The following is a 19340-nucleotide window of genomic DNA, read 5'->3' as shown; positions in this document are numbered from 1 at the left end:
CTGTAGGATAGGAACCAATCAGCAGCTAGGCTGACCTGATAGGGAACTGAAGCCTGTCTGTGCTTGAGTGACTGCAGGGCTGTGATTGGCTCTCCCCCTCCTACTGTGCTTCTGGCAGGGACCGTTAGGACACGCCCAACCCTCATTTGAAACCCAGACAGGGACCTGAGAGGATCTATAGGGAGCTCCAATAAAGGGGCCATTGTTACAGATAGGGTTAATGTTTAGCACAAAGGGAAACCAGCACCGGATATTATTCATAATTGCCTACAGGGTTAGGGTTTTCCCATTTATCCAATATGTCTCCTTTAAAATACCAGTCAGCTGGCGGCCCAGTACATATCTTACAAAAGTACTGCAGTTTCTACGCATGTGTGGGCTAGGATCGTATCAGACCTTACTGAGTGTACCTGTACTACCAGGAGATGGAAGGTTTATAGGAGGCAGAGAAATACTGCCAATGTCTCCTTTAACTCTGTTGATGCCCATATGAGGTTACAGTTATCAGGAGAAATAACATAGCGCTTGTTCCGTCCATCTGTATTTATTCACAGTTGCTGTAATTGTAGAGAAGTGGTTAGAGAGGCTGTGTGCCCACACATCTGCGCACTAAACAAGCTGTTTCCTGTGTTCAGTGCAAGGTTCAACCTACAGGAAATACTCACCTATTTTTTGGGTTTGTAAGAGTCCACTACTTCCGTCCTTCCTACCTTGTAAATACGACAACTGGGCAAGAACTGATCCAGCTGGCAATGCAATCCTCCTTGTGCCCCACGGTGTTTGTGCTCCATGTCCTGTGCTGTGGGACTCTATCAGGTAACTACCTACATCTTTCACTTTTCATTTACACGAGGGCAAGTCCAGGAACAGGATAAGACGCTGGTTCCTATCTAGGTGAGGTCTGGTTAGTATGTCACAACAGAGCAGAAAGGGCATCAGCCATGGGCTCTTAACCTGGGAAGGGCCCCTTGCCAATGAATTGTCCTTGTTCATTTGTAGTAACAAACATTACAAAGTGCTGTCTTGTATAAAAAAGGGCATTGACTCAAGGGATGAGAACATAATTTTGCCCCTTTATAGGTCCCTGGTAAGGCCTCACCTTGAGTATGCAGTGCAGTTTTGGGCTCCAGTCCTTAAGAAGGATATTAATGAGCTGGAGAGAGTGCAGAGACGTGCAACTAAACTGGTAAAGGGGATGGAAGGGTTAAACTTTTTTTCCCATAAAAACAATCAGCGCACCAGAGGTCACCCCTTTAGATTAGAGGAACGGAGCTTCCATTTGAAGCAGCGTAGGGGGTTCCTCACGGTGAGGGCAGTGAGGTTGGGGAATGCCCTTCCTAGTGATGGGGTAATGGCAGATTCTGTTAATGCCTATAAGAGGGGCCTGGATGAGTCCTTGATCAATCAGAATATCCAAGGCTATTGTGATACTAATATCTACAGTTAGTATTAGTGGTTGTATTTATATAGTGTATGTATATGAGTGTATAGATTGGTAGGTGTGGGTTGTGTGTGCTGGGTTTACTTGGATGGGTTGAACTTGATGGACTCTGGTCTTTTTTCAACCCTATGTAACTTATGTAACTATGTAACATATAATAACATAGTGTAACAATTTTATGATATTCTCTGCATTTGTTTCACACCATTGTTCCTAGGGCAGGGGTGGGCAAACTTTTTAGCTCAGGGGCCACATTGACTTACCAACGGGCCGGGCCAGCGTCAGAAATCACGAGGCCTCTCAGCTCCCCCCAGCATCCCACCCAGCATTCTCCAGCTCCACTCCCCAGCATCCTCCAGCTCCACTCCCCAGCATCCTCTAGCTCCACTCCCCAGAATCCTCCAGCTCCACTCCCCAGCATCCTCCAGCTCCACTCCCCAGCATCCTCTAGCTCCACTCCCCAGAATCCTCCAGCTCCACTCCCCAGCATCCTCCCAGCATCCTCCAGCTCCACCCCCAGCATCCTCCAGCTCCACTCCCCAGCATCCTCCAGCTCCACCCCAACATCCTCAAGCTCCACCCCCAGCATCCTCCAGCTCTCAGCCAGCATCCTACAGCTCCACCCCCAGCATCCTCCAGCTCCCTCCCAGCATCCTCCAGCTCAACCCCCAGTATCCTCCAGCTCCATTCCCCAGCTCATCCCCAGCATCCTCCATCTCCCCCCCAGCTACGTGCGGCTCGCTTCATCTCCCCCCCAGCTATGTGCGGCTCACTCCATCTCCCCCCCAGCTACGTGCGGCTCGCTCCATCACCCCCCCAGCTACGTGCGGCTCGCTCCATCTCCCCCCCCCCCCAGCTACATGCAGCTTGCTCCATCCTCCCCCTGCTTCTGACCCCGGCTCCCCGCTGCATCCTTTATATGGTTGCACCCCATGCATGCTGACATCACGCGCACACACAGGGCACAACCAATCAGGGGCCATAATTATTTTAAGGGGGCACGACTCAGCACGCCAGATTGAAAAGGCCAGCGGGCCGGATGTGGCCCATGGGCCTTAGTTTGCCCACCCCTGTCCTAGGGGCACCAAATAAGGCCAGTGATTGGTTATTTGGTAGCCCCTTTGTAGACTGACTGGCTACAGGAGATTCTCTTTGGCAGTACACATGTTATTTTATGCAGCCAAAACATGCCTCCAAGCAGTGGAGTAAATAGGGGCCCCTCAGACCCTAAAATGCCCAGAGTCCTGAAGGGCCCCACTGCCGCCAGGATCCGAGTGCCTGCCACCGCTGCTTCCGGGTCACTGCCACGTACACCCAGAAGTGACGTCATGCGCTGTGCTAATATAAATGGCGGGGGCATCGAAACTTCCCTGTAGGGGGCCCCTGAAAGTTCTTCTGCAGGGAGGCCCCACAAACTCTATTTACTCCACTGCCTCCAAGCCAAGAATTCTAAAATAAGCACATGGGGGGTCACATCTGAGGGGTTGGGGAGCAACACGTTATTATTATTATTAACATTTATTTATAAAGCGCCAACATATTCCGCAGCGCTGTACAATAAGTGGGTTTCATACATTGGACATACAGAGTAACATATAAAGCAAAAAGAAGTGAAGAGAGCCCTGCCCAAAAGAGCTTACAATCTACAAAGAGAAAGGGTTGAGACACAAGGTGTGGGAATGGGCAAGACCAGAGCTGTGAGAGGTGCGGCACAACATATTGCTCTTGAGTCACTGGTTGGGGATCACTGATCTAGATGTTCCCAGAAGGAACCAATATGTGTTTTTGCTTTTACCCTTTGCTATTTACCTCTCGCTCTAGTCAGGGGCATTACCTGTATCTCAGGTTTACAGATAAGAATAAGTTCTGAATGTCTGCCCTTCAGATCTGGACCTACAATTATTACCTTCAGATCTCCCACCGACAGCTTGTATGAGAATATATGTTGGATCATTCCCCTCTGATGTCAGTATCTTCTTCCTATAGCCGCTCAGAACAATATGACATTGAAGGCCCACAAAGAGATCATCAAGGCAAGGGTTGGGCAGCCCGTTATGATACCCGTGACTTACACCCTGCTGGAGGAAGCCATACCAAGATTCCCTTCATTTAAGTGGGAACGCAATGGAGAACTTCTTTTGTTTTTCAGCCCTCAGACCTGTTATACAGGCCTAGAGGGTTCCGCCAACAACTGCAGCGGAGAGCCCTTTCTGCCACCAGGATTTACCAATAATCTTACTTTCTTCCCCGAAAATGCTTCTTTGTTTATCCCAAAGGCACAACTCAACGACTCTGGGATGTATAAGTTATCAAGCCGAGAGTCTTCAGATAATGTATCTATCAGGCTCAGTGTATATGGATCAGAAGCTTCTGGTAAGATGTTCACTACGGATTGTGTTGTAGAAATGTATGTATGGATATATGTATGTAAGTATGCATGCATGGATATTTCTATTAATAGAATAGATGGGGATCAATACAATAGAACATGTATATATACATAGCTATTATATATTTGGCCTTTCATACTCTGACCATTCCAGAGTCATTTTTATTGGTAACCCAGATATGTAGAGCTGTCTTTAGGTGGTTTAAGCAGACTCGACTAGAGTCCCACCCAAAATGGCAACAGCAGTTGTAGGGACTCTCCCACTATTAAATATGGTGCTACTGGCCTTCAGTCTCAAGTTTTGATTTTCATTACTGGAACCAGTGCCACAGCCATTAAACACTTAAACTCTCAAGGCTGTCCCTCTGCTTTGTGTCAGCGGCTTTTGCACATGCTCAGTGTCATTTAGATGTGCCGGTACTTAATGCTCAAAGGGCATAATGTCAATGTGTCCATCTACTCCACTACTCTTTATATTGTTATGTGGATTGGAGGGCCATTAAGAGGTACTGGTCTTCTCTCTCAGAGGGGTCCTTTACTTACAAGCTTCTACAACATCTTTATGACTTGTTTTCCAGTTTAACTGGCACTTATAATCTCACAATGCATATTAGAAATGTTAGCCAAGCAGTGGGTGGAACGTTCCACACTTACTATATAAGGCATTCTAGTGGTCCAATGGTTCAGTTGTGTTTTAGAGTTGCTTGCATCTAAGGCACCTCCTTTTTAGGAAGAATAACTCCAATTTTTAAAGCCTTTCATTAAAAGTTGGTCATCCATTCATTTAACTGGTTTGTCCTTCAAGTCTGAACCCAGTCACCCTGTGTTTGTTAATAAGCACGTAGGCCCATAAACAAATAAGTTATAGGAAGAAAAGAAACAGGGGAGGTGCTGGCAGAGGTGCAAGTGGGGAGTGTTACTGAGCAGGGTGGGGGGTGGTGATGGGGAGAGGCTGCCGAGTGGGGGGGATGTGGTTGCTGAGTGGGTGCCTGTTGCGTTGGCTCGGCTCTGCTGGTACTCCTTGGTTTCCACACTCCTCACAGGGAGGATGCATGGAGCATATTCCCACATTGGCCAGGAAACGGAACCACAGCTGAAAGCTTTATGGGGACCACCTTCTAGAACCACTTCTTCCCCCTATATCTCTCTGTCATTCCCAGAGCCGTGCACAATTTCTCTGCTGCCCCCACTGGCAGTCCCATAGGTTTCAACACTAACCAACTCCTACTCATTATTATCTCTAACTTGGGCCTCGTGCCACAACATCATCCTCCTTGATGAGGCTGAAGATTCCTTTGCTAGCCTATATAGATGACTGTCATCTAGAATGTCAACTTTGATATAAATTAGGACAAAGATGCTCTTCTCCCCTTTTCGACTCCCTAATTTAAGATACCAGGGCCACTCCTCTACTAAAATCTTCCCACCAATGGCTGATATTAGGGGTTGTGCCACCTAGTGACAGAACATAAGGATGCTGAAAAGAACTGGTGATCCTTGATGTTAAATTGACTTTCGAAGTGTCACAGCGCATGGAATAGGCTTCTCTAAACAGGCGGGTCTTCAGGGTGCATTTGAAGGAAAGGGTCTGATAGGCCAGGGAGTTCCAGAGACACCCATAGACTACCTACCCACTATAGGAGTTGCTGTTTGCAGCTACTGAACTTCAAAAGAAACCAGCGAGGCATGGGGGCAGTGGGATTTTAGCTAATTTTTTAATCAATCACAGCCAATCACATTGGTTTCTGACCAATAAGAATTCATATTTGTGGCTGGCCATCACTAGCCTGAGAGAGCAACGGTCCCCCTGCTAGTCTGGTGAGATTAGTTTGTGTTCATATTCAGCTACAGCCCCTGGGTGATTTCTATTTCTATCTATCCATGTTTTTTTTCATTTCCTTCCATATCAATTACTGAGAATAGGAGTGACTAAAGTTGGTGTTTTATGCACAATTATAAACTGCCTGAACTGTGCCTGGTTTCCAAGAACCACTCTCTTGGTTACAAACTATTTTTACGGTAAATATGTCTATGGTCAGTTGTGCAGCGACCAGAAATGGTTTATTTTCTCACTCTGACTTGGTATTTTCCCTACCTGACAGTGTGTATTTCCCAACCCCCACCACCACCACTCACACATAGGCGACACATAAATGGTTAACACTTAGGGGTTATCATGTGTTCTATCTACTATACCTACATGGGTACCTGCCCACATAGGAAATCCTGACCACTCAGCTAAGCAATTCACGCCTACATTGGTTATATTTATTTGTTCCTAATATGTTCCGCCCTCGGCGCTGTTTGTGCTGTTTCCTGTCCTTTATGACTTATAGATCTCATATACCGTTTCCCTATTTCTGTTCCCTTTCTGCACCTTTGTGGGGAGTCACATAGGGACAGATTTATAACAATCTGAGTTTAGAGCTTAATACATAAAAACTTACCCACGGTCAACTCATTCCTATAGGATTTTTAGAAGCGTATTTATCAAATGGCGAGTTCTAATTTTCACCCATTGACAAATACTCCTCTATAAATCCTATAGGAATGATACATGTCTGCGGGAAATCATATCTAGAGTGAGATATCAGAGCTTATTTAGTAATGGTGGGTGCAGTAATGAGAGTAAAAGTGCACTCAATGTTGGATTTAAAATTAAGTGGGCAAATTTTGTTGGTAAACAAAAGTGCATTGTGCATAAACAGCATTGTGCAGAAAACAACTAAATAGGTAAATTATTCGGATTCAGGTAGGGGCTAGAGCCAGGACAGCCAGTGCCAGGGACAATCCACAATGCTCAGGGCAAGGCTCTGGGAAAGGAAAGGTTTATACAGACATCTGCATTGATTGGCTGGTTCTAACTGACCAATCAGGGATGCTGGGACTCTTGACTGCCTTTTTAACACAGGGCTCAGGAAGGCTAAACAGAGCTCGAAAGGTCCTTGTAAATTTGGGCATACATGGCAAGAACCACTCATTTGCCAAGGTTGTCATCTGATCATAATTTTTTTCCCAATTTGGCTACCAATGTGGTGAGCTAAACCAGGAAGGCCCAATTTTAGAATAATAATAATAATAATAATAATAATAATACTAATACTAATTATTATTATTATTATTATTATAAATTTAGCCAATAACTGGATGATAATGACGGAGGGCTACATCAACATGATGATATGGTACTTGTCTGATGGGATTCCCAACCTGCTATAAATGAGAAGGATATTAGCAGTCACTGAGGGGTTCTGTGCCCATATAAAGGCACAAGGCTGCAGGCTGAGTTATACAGGGAACTCTGAGTATCACTCATGTATTATAAGGGATAATGTACCCCCTACTGTAAATGATAAGGATATTAGCAGTCACTGAGGGGTTCTGTGCCCATATAAAGGCACAAGGCTGCAGGCTGAGTTATACAGGGAACTCTGAGTATCACTCATGTATTATAAGGGATAATGTACCCCCTACTGTAACTGATAAGGATATAAGAAGTCACTGAGGGGTTCTGTTACCATTCAAAGGCACAAGGCTGCAGGCTGAGTTATAACAGAATTATTTATTTATTTATCAGGTCAAGATCAAGATTCAAATCTGAATTTTACCCTCATGACATCCATTATCCTGATCATGAAGGTTGGCTTTATAGCAGTGTTGACGTATTCCATGGTAAGTTCCCTGTTTACGAAATACTCCTTTCTAGTAGGTAACACACACTGAAAAGGGATGATGATTAAAATCAGTTTTAGTTTAGTATTAGCAGTAGAGGGGGGAATATACATTTTTTAAGGGCTCATAGTCCCTTCCTTAGCAAAGCTCATGTAACAGTGAGTTTGGTATCTATACCTACAGGCCCAGGCCCGGCGAGAACCTTGCCTCAGGCAGCAGCGCCCCTCAAGTTACTAAGCCACTTTTGGTAACTTTCTGGTTATAAAACCGGAAATTTGGCTCTTCTAGTGCAGAGTGCAGTTGCACTAGATACAGCTTTGTTATTGTATGAATAAAAAATAAGAAGTCCAAATACAATATACTGGACAATAGCCATAGTATAGTTATATTCAGGGTGGGAATAAACCCAGGGATCTGAACCTGCCAAGAATACTGCTATAAACAGCCTTGTTTAGCCTGCCACATCCCTGGCCTGTGAGACCATGCCCCCTTCTGGCTCCTTGTGATGAGATTATAACACAACAGAAGGCTTAAGGGAGGAGACAATGGCATCTAGTCAAGGCCGATACCACAAACTCAACAAGAAACTCCTTTGTGGAAGTGAATAAGGAAATGAAGGAGTAGTTCAACTTTAAGTTAACTTTTAGTATGCCATAGAATGTCTAATTCCAAGCAACTTTTCAATCGGCCTTAAGTTTTTAATATTTAGAATTTTTTTTAAATTATTTGCCATTGTCGTCTGCCTCTTTCCAGCTATCAAATGGGGGCCACTGACCCCAGCAGCCAAAAACCTATTGCTCTGTGAGGCTACATTCTATAATTATTGTCACATTTTTTTCCTTATCTTTATATTCAGGCCTTCTCCTATTTATATTCCATTCTTTCATTCATTTAATCAATCAATGCCTGCTTGCTAAGGTATTTCAGACCCTAGCAACCAGGTAGATGCTGAAATTCCAAACTGGAGAGCTGTTGTATAAAATGCTTAGTAATTAAAAAAAAATAATGAAGACCAATTACAAACAGTCTCAGATTATTACTGTCTGCATCATACTAAAGTGAACTTCTCCTTTAAAGGAAAATAAACACACATTCAGCTCCTAATATTTTCATTAGACAAATAAACAGGCAAAACATAGGATATAGTGTCTCTCTAACTGAATACAATGCTTGGCAGAGAGACTTCCTTCCATCAAGCTTGGGTGAAGCCTGGTTTACATTTCATTTAACCCTATACACATTATTTATCTCTGCAGAGCTTGCAATTTCTGCTGTTTCAGTGTAGGAGAGTGTTCTAGGCTAGTGATCCCACCCCCAACCCAGGCTTGAGAACAGGAGAGGTAAGTGTGAGCAGGGTCGGCCAGGTTGCCTAGGGTGCCCGGACAGCTTCTAAGTGTGAGAGAAAGGGTGGGGGTAACATGGAGCCTGAAACGTCAGATAGCAAAATGCAGGCAAACTCCCCTGCCCCCAGCAGCTTTCCTTCAACTCTTTCCTTTTTATTCTATCTGACTAGAGATATAGAAGATCAGAAGTTCAAAGTGAATATATACAGGAGAGGTGAGTAGATTATGATTCCCACACACGATCTTTAACCATATTTTTACAATTTAGGAAATAAAAAATGAATTTGTTTCTTTTTCTCTCATATATACATAGGCCCGGACTGGCCATCTGTGGGTTCTGGGGCTGCTGTAAGATGCCATAGACACTCATTATCTCATTATTTATTGGACCTGTGTGTGTGGGGGGGGGAGGATATTTGGGCCTGTGTGTACTTGAAATGCCAGGGCCTATATTAAATCGCAGTCCAAACCTGTATATAATCCGCAGGCCGTATAGCAGCTGCTTTTGAGACTTTAGCAAAGCTGGGGGAGGATGCTCAGTACTGGCTATAAAGTCCACTGATCAATTAATGGATCAATTTATAACCGTTGTCCAGTGATTGTATGAGAACTCTAAAAATGACTAATATTTAAGAAACCACTGAAAATAGAATATTAATGATTAGCAATCTCTACCTCAAACTGAATCATTAACCCTGTCAACTCTGCATGTTGTTTGGGGGGATCTTTGACTCCTCTCTCCTTCTCTGAACATATTACATCACTACTGTATGCCATTTGCCCTATGGATGTACTGTACTTTACTATACATAAATAAGCAAGCAGTGATGCCTGAATTATTGAACGAGTATCCATGTTTTACTGTATCTGTATCCTTAACATTAACTATGTCACTTCTACAGGAGAAACAGAAGATAAAGTCTCTGCTGATTGGCTGTGAGTGGCACGTGATGTAACAGGGAAAGCTCCAAGCAACTGTAAGCAGAGACACCAGCATCCAATCAAACTTTGTACTGGCCCCTGAAAATGACCCGTGAGGGGGTAATTTATCAAGTGATAAACACAAAACACAGGACCAGCACCACATTTTGCACTTTGCTCCCTGTCCTGCACCTTAAAGAAATTGCAGCAGATCACTGGACTCCAAAGACAGAGCAGAGAGGCCAGCATCCCCCCATGAATACAGAACAGGTTGGGGATGTTGGTGGGTGCAGAGCACAGGGGAGCACAGGATGCAATGGAGCCCTGCCTGCTGCCTTTTGCTCATCAGCGCTGCACTCTGATGAACAGTGCTGTACAGTCTAGGGACGCAATGAATCCAGGATTTGGCCAAGATTCGGCCATTTTCAGCAGGATTCAGAAAATTTAATCCTTACGTATCCTAATGTACATATACAAACGATTCCGTTCAAATCTTTTAGAAAGGATTCAGGGTTTGTCTGAATCCGAAAATAGAGGATCCGGTGCATCCTTAGTACAGTCCCATGTTTGGCCTTAGAACCATAGGAGGTGGATAATGTGGTACATGCACTCCAAAGAGATTAAAGGAAAACTATACCCCCAGAATGAATACTTAACCAACAGATAGTTTATATTATGTTAAGTGACCTATTAAAGAATCTCCCCAAACTGGAATATATATATCAGTAAATATTGCCCTTTTACACCCTTTCCCTTGAGCCGCCATTTAGTGATGGGCTGTGTGCCCCCTCAGAGATCAGCTGACAGGAAATAATGCAGCTCTAACTGTAACAGGAAGTAGTGTGGGAGTAAAAGGCAGAACTCTGCCCATTCATTGGCTGATGGGGCCTAGCATGTATGTGTGCCTTGGCTTGTTTGTGTGCACTGTGAATTCTATGATCCCAGGGGGCGGCCCTTAATTCTGAAAATGGCAGTTTCCTATTTAGGATTACCCAATGGCACATACTACTAAAAAAAGTATATTTTTAGGAAAATGGTTTATTTAGATGAAGCAGGGTTTTAGATATGAGCTTGTTTATGCAATATTATATTATATTATATATATATAGGGAAGGTTTGATTTTGCCATTATATCGAGGACCACATGTGTGCACTGATGTGGTCCTCATTCCGACTGCCTACAGCAATTACGATCCAATGGCAACTTCACCAAACAAGCTGCTCTACATGTAAGGCCATCTTAAGAGTAAGGTCCACAGATTAAAAGAAACTCAGGTGAGTAGAACTCCCTAAGAGGCTTCCACTGGGAGGTTCCATTATAAGGAGGTGTGCCTGAGTGCCAAGACTGTTCCTTTACATAAATTGGTGTCTGAGCCACTATACTGTGAAAACCCTAGTTATAACACTTATCCTCTATATTGCTCCCTTATGTTAGTACTCAAGGAATCAACGTCCAATCAATCTATTTGGTTTATAGTCACTCGTACCCAGTCATTGTATACAGTCCTGTGTTCATCAAACACCTAACTCTTCTACTACTCAACTGCAAGGCTCAGCTGAGAGACTGTGATACAGAGCAACTGGGAAAAGATAATACTGCCAATAAAGGGATAGGGAATTTATAAAAGCACGTAGGGCATCTCTGGTGTAAGTGGTCTTTAAGTTAACTTTTTTCCTCTTAAAGCAGCAGTTCTGGCAGCATTAAAGGAACAGTAACACCAAAAAATTAAAGTGTATAAAAATAATTAATATATTATGTACTATTGCCCTGCACTGGTAAAAGTTGTGTGTTTGCTTCATAAACACTACTGCAGTTTATATAAATACCCTGTTGTGTAGCCATGGGGGCAGCCATTTAAATTGAAAAAAGGAGAAAAGGCACAGGTTACTAAGCAGATAACAGATAAGCAGCAGATTCCCATTGTATTCTACACAGTTATCTGTTATCTTCTTATGTAACCTGTGCCTTTTCTCCTTTTTTCAATTTAAATGGCTGCCCCCATGGCTACACAACAGCTATTTCTATTAACTACAGTAGTCTTTCTGAAGCAAACACACAACTTTTACCAGTGCAGGGCAACAGTACATTATATTTTAATTATTTTAAAACATTTTTATTTTTTAGTGTTACTGTTCCTTTAAGGTTGAGATTTATACCAGAACAACTAAGCCTGATGGTCCAGAAGCTGGCGTACCTGGGAAGGCATCATTAATGCTGAATAATACATAAAGGATTTAGAAATAAAATATGATGCCATCTAGGCAACATCTCTTTTAGGGAAGGCCATGTGTATTACATCAAGACAATGCCAATCAGTATCCTGCAAGTATTAGAACAGCGTGGCTCTGTAGTAAAAGTCGGTACTAAACTGGCCCCCTGTCTGCAGCCCAGACCTGTCACACATTGAAAACATTTGGGCACATTATAAAAACATAAAGATAAAGAAGACCCCGAACTGTTGAGCAGCTGAAATGCTACACTGGGCTTGCCTGTCAGGTGAGTTTTGCTTGGAGACCTGGCCAGGGAAGGTGTAGGACCAAGACCCATTAGTCCTACTAGTCTCTCCTATGTTTAGACTGGGCAGCTGGGGGGCCGGCTTCTGTAACTGTTGAAAGTAAAGGAAAGTGAAGATGCCACAGACAGGTGTACAGATGGCTACACACTAACTCATGTTTGCTAAAAATATTCACATACCTTGCATGAAAACCAAGGGAGATAAACTTGATTTGACATTTTATTACAGAAAAAAAAAATTTAAAGTTTGTTAACTATCTTTTTCCAACCGAAAGATGAGCCAGTTCCCTTCACATAAGGGTAAGTCCAGCCTGTATGCAAGATAAATACATGATAATGTGTTCTGACAACAAAACATTTTTGGGGCGGCCTAATAGTAAGATTCCAACTCTCCAGGGACTGAGATTCCAACTCCAACGGAAGGTCTCAAGGGACTGCTCAGGGAAGAGATGCCTGACAAACTGGGGGATGTGGGCCGAGACATCAGCAAGTTACTGGTAGTACAACTCCAGGTTCATTCCATCATGAATCTCATCTACAGGAAGCGTCAAGGAAAAGGCGAAAAAAAAACCGTATATAAAGTATTTCAAAAAGTATAATATACTGACTGACATCGAAAGATCAGCTCCTTTGGCAAAGTCACTAAAACAACATAGTAACATAGTAAGTTAGGTTGATAAAAGACGTACGTCCATCACGTTCAACCATAATGCCTATATATAACCTGCCTAACTGCTAGTTGATCTAGAGGAAGGCAAAAACCCCCTTCTAAAGGGAATTCCACAACTTCACAGCAAGTGGGTCTTATGTTGACCGCACAAGCACTTGGCCAAATCCGACTAATCTAATCATCTGCCCCCAGGCTATGTATTGGGTCATACTATGAGTTAGGAGAGAACTGCATCAATACATCATTACAGCATCAGAGCTGCTCAACAGATGTCTTTATGTTGAGCAGGTCTTTATTGGTCCCAGCCAGAGGCCAATAAGCTGCCAATGATGTACTCACAATTGTGTCAAGGAATATAGATATTTCCACTTTCTGGTTTTACTGCCCCTTTACTTCAACTTTTAAACACTGCTGCGCGTGACAGCCCTGACAACGTTCCAAGCCAACTAATTGCTGCTTCAAGTGTTTTTCTGTGCCAGGGGTTCGGTATGCCAAGCCAATACATTTCCCTTGCACTGCACACTCCCTGACCAGAAAGCTGTAATATCTAAAGGAAAATGAACAACACAGGAAATGAGCAGAAGCAAATAATCCCCCGGCACGTGCCATAATGACTCATCGCTCCGGTTCTATAAACATTGGACGTGGGAACACATGCATCAGCTCATCTCTGGGTGAGACTCTACAGAAAAGGAACATCACTATTTGTTCTAGTGCTCCTTTACTCCCACATAGCACAGGGGGTTACTTAATAGCCAGCTCTGGGGTGCACCACCTATCAGACTCTGGCAGTTTCCCAAGGATACAGTCACATAATGTCACATGGTCTTTGAATATCGTGTACCTAGAAGAAAAGAATATAAATATAATTACAATATACACATGGGGAGGTGGAAGGAAAATCACTAACCTTTTGCCCTAGGTAGGTATCAATGACTACAATATATTACAACTAAAGGGGAACTAAAGCCTGACAAAGGACTAGATTAGAAATGCTGCACCTTGGCGGTGAAGGGCTATACCTTTAATCATGTCCCCCTGCAGCTCCCCATCTTTCTTTTCTACTCAGGCACAGACAGTGCTTAAAGTGATACTGACATAAAAAAAAAACTACTTTTCAAAATATTAATGTACATAAAATGTTAGCTTATAGGTAGTGCTGGGCGGTATACCGGTAAAAACCGATCACCGGTTTTTTTTTTGAAACCGATATGAATTTTCTACATACCGGTGTGCTGAATACTTCCGGGTGCGCACGTGACGTCAGCGCGCACGTGACGTCAGCGCGCACGTGACGTCAGCGCGCACACTCTACAAAAGCGCCATCGCTAGGACGCATTCAGAGTCGGATACCAATGTGAGCTGTCGGGGGGGTGCCTGGCCAGTAATTATATTTTATGTGAAGGGGATGGGGTTGTGTTTGGAGGGGATGGGGTTGTGTTTGGGGGGGGGTGGGGTGGGGGGTTATATTTATGTGAAGAGGATGGGGGGGTGTTTGGGGGGGGTGGGTGGGTGGGTTATACTTATGTGAAGGGGATGGGGTTGTGTTTGGGGGGGGTGGGATGGGGTGGGGTGGGGGGTTATATTTATGTGAAGGGGATGGGGGGTGTTTGGGGTGGGGTGGGGTGGGGGGGGTGTGTGCGGATGGGGGGTGTTTGGGGTGGGGGTGTGTGTGCGGATGGGGGGGTGTTTGGGGTGGGGGGGGGTGCGTGCGGATGGGGGGTGGGGGGGTTGCGTGCGGATGGGGGGGTGCGTGCGGATGGGGGGTGGGGGGGTGTTTGGGGTGGCGGGGGGGTGCGGGTGGCGGGTGTTTGGGGTGGTCACCTAGTCATGCATGGGGAAAAAAAAATACCGTCAAATACCGTGATACCGATATAATTTTGAAAAATACCGTGATATAAATTTTTGGTCATACCGCCCAGCACTACTTATAGGTTGATCATTTTTCACTTTTGTAAATAATTGTTACATAAAGTTCCTATATCTGACTGTTTTGCCAACCTGACTGTCCCTTCTCAGCCTGTCAGTTACAGCTTCTAATGCTAACAGACTCCACAAATATGGCCGCCCCCTCATAGAGGAATATGGGGGATCAGATTGGTAATGTAAAAGCATCAGGCTTTTTTAAAGCTTGAATGGCTGCCCCCATGGCCACACAGCAGCTTACTTATATTAGCTATAATACTCTTTCTGATGCAAACACACAACTTTTACCATTGCAATTGGTCTTCATTTTTAATTATTTATGCTTTCTGATTTAATTAAGCTTTTTGTTCAGAAGCTCTCCCGTTAGGAATTTCAGCAGCTATGTGGTTACTAAGGTCCAAATTAGCTACCAGGCAGTGGTGTGAATAAGAGACTGTAAGGGTGAAGACACACAGGGCTACTAGTAGCAGCTACTTGTCACGGCTACTAAAATAGACAATGCTGATCATTTACTGATAATTGTCTCTACATGTGTTTTAGCAGAGGCAACTCTCAGTATTGTCTATGGCAGGGAATTTTCTGGCGTTCTGTAGCCATGAAAAAGTAGCTGCTACTAGTAGCTATGTGTGTCTTCACCCGAAGCAACTAATCACAGCGACTTTTCTGCCATAGGGCAGAATAGAAGTCCCTGCGACTAATCGTGCATTAGTTTTCACCGTGCAGATGAGTTGCCGTGACCTTTTTTAAAGTTGCAGCGACTAATTGCCCCGTGTGTCTTCGCCCTAAGGGAAGTGACAGACGGGGAGATTAGTCGCCCTGCAACAAATCTTCGTTGCCGCGGGCGACTAATCTCGCCATCCCACCGGTAAGAATGTAATTGCCGGTGGGATGGCAAACGCGTCGCTGCGATTTCCGGAAGTCGCCCGAAGTTTCCTCTCAAGGCAACTTCTGGAAATCTTAGTGACGTGTATGCCATCCCACCGGCAATTTACATTCTTGCCGGTGGGATGGCATTGCGGGGAGATTAGTCGCCCGCGGCAATGAAGATTTGTCACGGGACGACTAATCTCCCCATCTGTCACCTCCCTTAGGGCGAAGACACACAGGGCAATTAGTCGCTGCAACATTTAAAAAGGTCACGGCAACTCATCTGCATGGTGAAAACTTGTGCACGATTAGTCGCAGCGACTTCTATTCTGCCTTAAGTCGCTGCGATTAGTTGCTGCCACATGGAGCTACTAGTAGCAGCTACTTGTTGTGACTACTAAAATAGACAATGCTGATCATTTACTGATAATTGTCTCTACATGTGTTTTAGCAGAAGCAATTCTCAGTATTGTCTATTGCAGGGGACTTTCTGGCGTTCACTAGCAGTGAAAAGTAGCTGCTACTAGTAGCTGTGTGTGTCTTCACCCTAAGATGAATATGAGAGGCCAGGGTAGAAAGGAAATGAATAAAAAGCAACAATAACAATAAAATTGTAGCCTCACAGAACAATAGTTTTTTGGCTGTCGGGGTCCCCCATTTGAAAGCTGGCAAGAATCAGAAGAAGGCAGCGATTAACAAATAAAGAATGAAGACCAATGGAAAAGTTGCTAAGAATTATCAATTCTATAACATAATAAAAGTTACCTTAATGGTGAACTGCCCCTTTAATCTTTAATAGCCCACTGGAACGCATAGATCTTTAGCATTATTATTTATATCCCTGTACAGAGGACAGGTTGTATCTGAATTCAGACATCTGGTGCAGCTACTATGTATTGTGTATAGACTCGCAGATATGTTACTGTTCTTAGCACTCACCATTTCTTAAGTACAATCTTATCCCACCGAGTCCCAGTTTGTGCTGCAATGAGTTTCTTTAGATCTTTAATGGTGTCATCCGAGCTTAAGAAAAGCGAGTCAAGGAGATAAAACTCTGTATTTAGTAGAATAATAAGTCATTTGTATGCTCTGAATGGGAAGACTTCTTCCTTTGGGCAAGTTGTACTGGGCCAAATTGGGCAGATACGATCATAACAAAGGCCTAGACAGGCCCATTGGGAAAGGACTACATCTGGCTGGAAGGAATTTCTGACCTTCCCAATAGATATACTACTGATGACTTGTTTTATAATCACACAGTTCATAATTTATGCAGTTAGGGTCCAAAGTCACTTGAGTCTATGGACATTTATTTTTCCTTGGGAAATATGTAAGGTGACTCCAGCTCCTGCATAAATATATAGATCAGGGGTCCTCAAACTATTTAAACATGGGGCCAGTTTATGGTCCCTCAGACTGTAGTCCTCAAACTAGCTCCCCCGCGTCCTAAAACTACAGCCCGCTCCCTGCTGCGTCCTCCTGCTCCATTCCCCTGCTCCCCACTGTGTCCTCCCACTCCCCGCTTCGTCCTCTGGATCCCTGTTCCCCCACTCCATTCTCCGACTCCCTGCTACCCTGCTTTTTCCTCTCTCTGCTCCCCAACTCCCTGCTGTGTCCTCTGGCTCCCTGCTCCCCCGCTTTGTCCTCTGACTCTCTGCTCCCCCACTCCCTGCTGCGTCCTCTGGCTCCCTGCTCCCCTGCATCGTCCTCTGACTCTGCTCCCCCACTCCCTGCTGCGTCCTCTGGCTCCCTGCTCCCCCGCTTTGTCCTCTGACTCTCTGCTCCCCCACTCCCTGCTGCGTCCTCTGGCTCCCTGCTCCCCTGCATCGTCCTCTGACTCTCTGCTCCCCCACTCCCTGCTGCGTCCTCTGGCTCCCTGCTCCCCTGCATCGTCCTCTGGCTCCCTGCTCCCCCACTCCCTGCTGCGTCCTCTGGCTCCCTGCGCCCCTGCATCGTCCTCTGGCTCACTGCTCCCCCACTCCCTGCTGCGTCCTCTGGCTCCCTGCTCCCCTGCATCGTCCTCTGGCTCCCTGCTGCGTCCTCTGGCTCCCTGCGCCCCTGCATCGTCCTCTGGCTCCCTGCTCCGCCACTCCCTGCTGCGTCCTCTGGCTCCCTGCTCCCCTGCTTCGTCCTCTGACTCTCTGCTCCCCCACTCCCTGCTGCGTCCTCTGACTCTCTGCTCCCCCACTCCCTGCTGCGTCCTCTGGCTCCCTGCTCCCCTGCTTCGTCCTCTGACTCTCTGCTCCCCCACTCCCTGCTGCGTCCTCTGACTCCCTGCTCCCCTGCTTCGTCCTCTGACTCTCTGCTCCCCCACTCCCTGCTGCGTCCTCTGACTCTCTGCTCCCCCACTCCCTGCTGCGTCTTCTGACTCTCTGCTCCCCCACTCCCTGCTGCGTCCTCTGGCTCCCTGCTCCGTCCTCTGACTCTCTGCTCCCCCACTCCCTGCTTCGTCCTCTGACTCTCTGCTCCCCCACTCCCTGCTTCGTCCTCTGACTCTCTGCTGCATCCTCTTTCTCCCTGCTCCCCCGTGTCCTCCGGCTCCCTGCTGCGTCTGCAGGTAGGATCCCTGATATAGATAAATAAGGCTCTCTATGCGTATTTATTCATGGATCTTCACAAAAGCCACTAATAGTGTTTCACACTGGGCCTCCACACTGTCACGTTAAAGCTCTCAAAGGATACTTGCATTTTACTCGGACCTTCTTCCCCAGCCGGTCGTTGCAGACAACCTCGATCATCATGGTTGCTAAAGAGATTGGAAAACACAGATATATCTATACTATTCATACCTTAAAGAAGTACATTTCTATACCAGCTGTGCAAATGTTCCCTGCAATGAAGACAAATGTCACTGTAAGCGACTTTTCTGCGTTGGTTTAACATTTTCAGCAGCTTTAGTTACTAATACAGGTATTTGCGCCTAGTAGCAGCATTTGTCCTGGCTGTTCATATTCACTGCTAATCCTGACTCCTGAAACAGTACAGCAGGAGTCAAGTGAACAACAGAAACAACACAGAGGGTTTATGCTGCTTTGTTTTAAGAGTCAGAACCTATACAATAACCAAATATTGCTTTTAGGGGCCATTAAAGGTTTGTCTTAATGTAAACTTGTTATACAAAACAGCGCTGTTTGTGTGGCTTTTCCCTTCAGGCACATATACACATGTCCCATTCCCCGCCCCCTTGGAGAAGCTCAGCCCTGAGGCCTCCAGCCTTACCTGCTTATTGTGGAGCGTCCCCGCTTCGGTGGGAAGAGGCTTTTGATACCGGGCGAATAATCACAGCAAAAGTGAAGTCAGGACGTTACCGGATCTAAACAGCTGCACATAGCCTGCTCCTGGCTCTGGAAGCGCCGCCAATCCGCCAATAGGAAGTGAGGACTTCTCTCACCTCACTTCCGGGTACTATCTATCCAACACACCGGCTCTCTGTTGCAAGCTAATGCTTCTCTACTATGTGGCGGATAGTTGGTCTGTGGTCGGGGAGGGCGCTGCTAACACGCAAACAAGCCTTTAGGGGCAACGTAGAATGATTCGGCGCCACCTAGCGGTTGTTCTGTAAAATGTTGGCAGGAACGATTTCCATAGAAACAGAC

The 19340-nt window shown here is 45.3% G+C and overlaps 2 protein-coding genes across 2 annotated transcripts; one reads left to right on the top strand and one right to left on the bottom strand.

Annotated features, from left to right (window-relative positions):
* Nucleotides 1-632: 632 nt before the first annotated feature.
* LOC116409807 lies at nucleotides 633-10447 on the top strand. The gene is made up of 5 exons (XM_031899358.1): nucleotides 633-816; nucleotides 3428-3814; nucleotides 7408-7502; nucleotides 9016-9059; nucleotides 9748-10447. Exons 1-5 carry the CDS (start codon nucleotides 753-755, stop codon nucleotides 9761-9763), a joined length of 606 nt encoding a protein of 201 aa, XP_031755218.1. The 5' UTR covers nucleotides 633-752; the 3' UTR covers nucleotides 9764-10447.
* Nucleotides 10448-12488: 2041 nt separating this feature from the next.
* Nucleotides 12489-19129, bottom strand: ubl5 (ubiquitin like 5). Its single transcript, NM_001126119.1, is given in 5 exon segments — nucleotides 12489-12816; nucleotides 13758-13795; nucleotides 16684-16767; nucleotides 18427-18490; nucleotides 18964-19129. Coding segments are annotated over 4 exon segments (222 nt in total). The 5' UTR covers nucleotides 18483-18490; nucleotides 18964-19129; the 3' UTR covers nucleotides 12489-12772.
* Between the last annotated feature and the right edge of the window lie 211 nt (nucleotides 19130-19340).

The sequence above is a fragment of the Xenopus tropicalis genome, chromosome 3, assembly GCF_000004195.4.
Source record: "Xenopus tropicalis strain Nigerian chromosome 3, UCB_Xtro_10.0, whole genome shotgun sequence".
Lineage (NCBI taxonomy): Eukaryota > Metazoa > Chordata > Amphibia > Anura > Pipidae > Xenopus > Xenopus tropicalis.
Note: the sequence above shows the minus strand (reverse complement) of the source record. Positions and strands in the feature narration are given on the sequence as shown.

What these genes read in the sequence shown, in the direction of transcription:
- LOC116409807 (XM_031899358.1), top strand. Translation starts at nt 753, where the DNA reads ATGCAATCCTCCTTGTGCCCCACGGTGTTTGTGCTCCATGTCCTGTGC. An exon ending in GTGCTGTGGGACTCTATCAG is followed by an intron (nt 817 to 3,427) that starts GTAACTACCTAC and finishes TTCTTCCTATAG; the next exon opens with CCGCTCAGAACAATATGACA. An exon ending in ATATGGATCAGAAGCTTCTG is followed by an intron (nt 3,815 to 7,407) that starts GTAAGATGTTCA and finishes TTTATTTATCAG; the next exon opens with GTCAAGATCAAGATTCAAAT.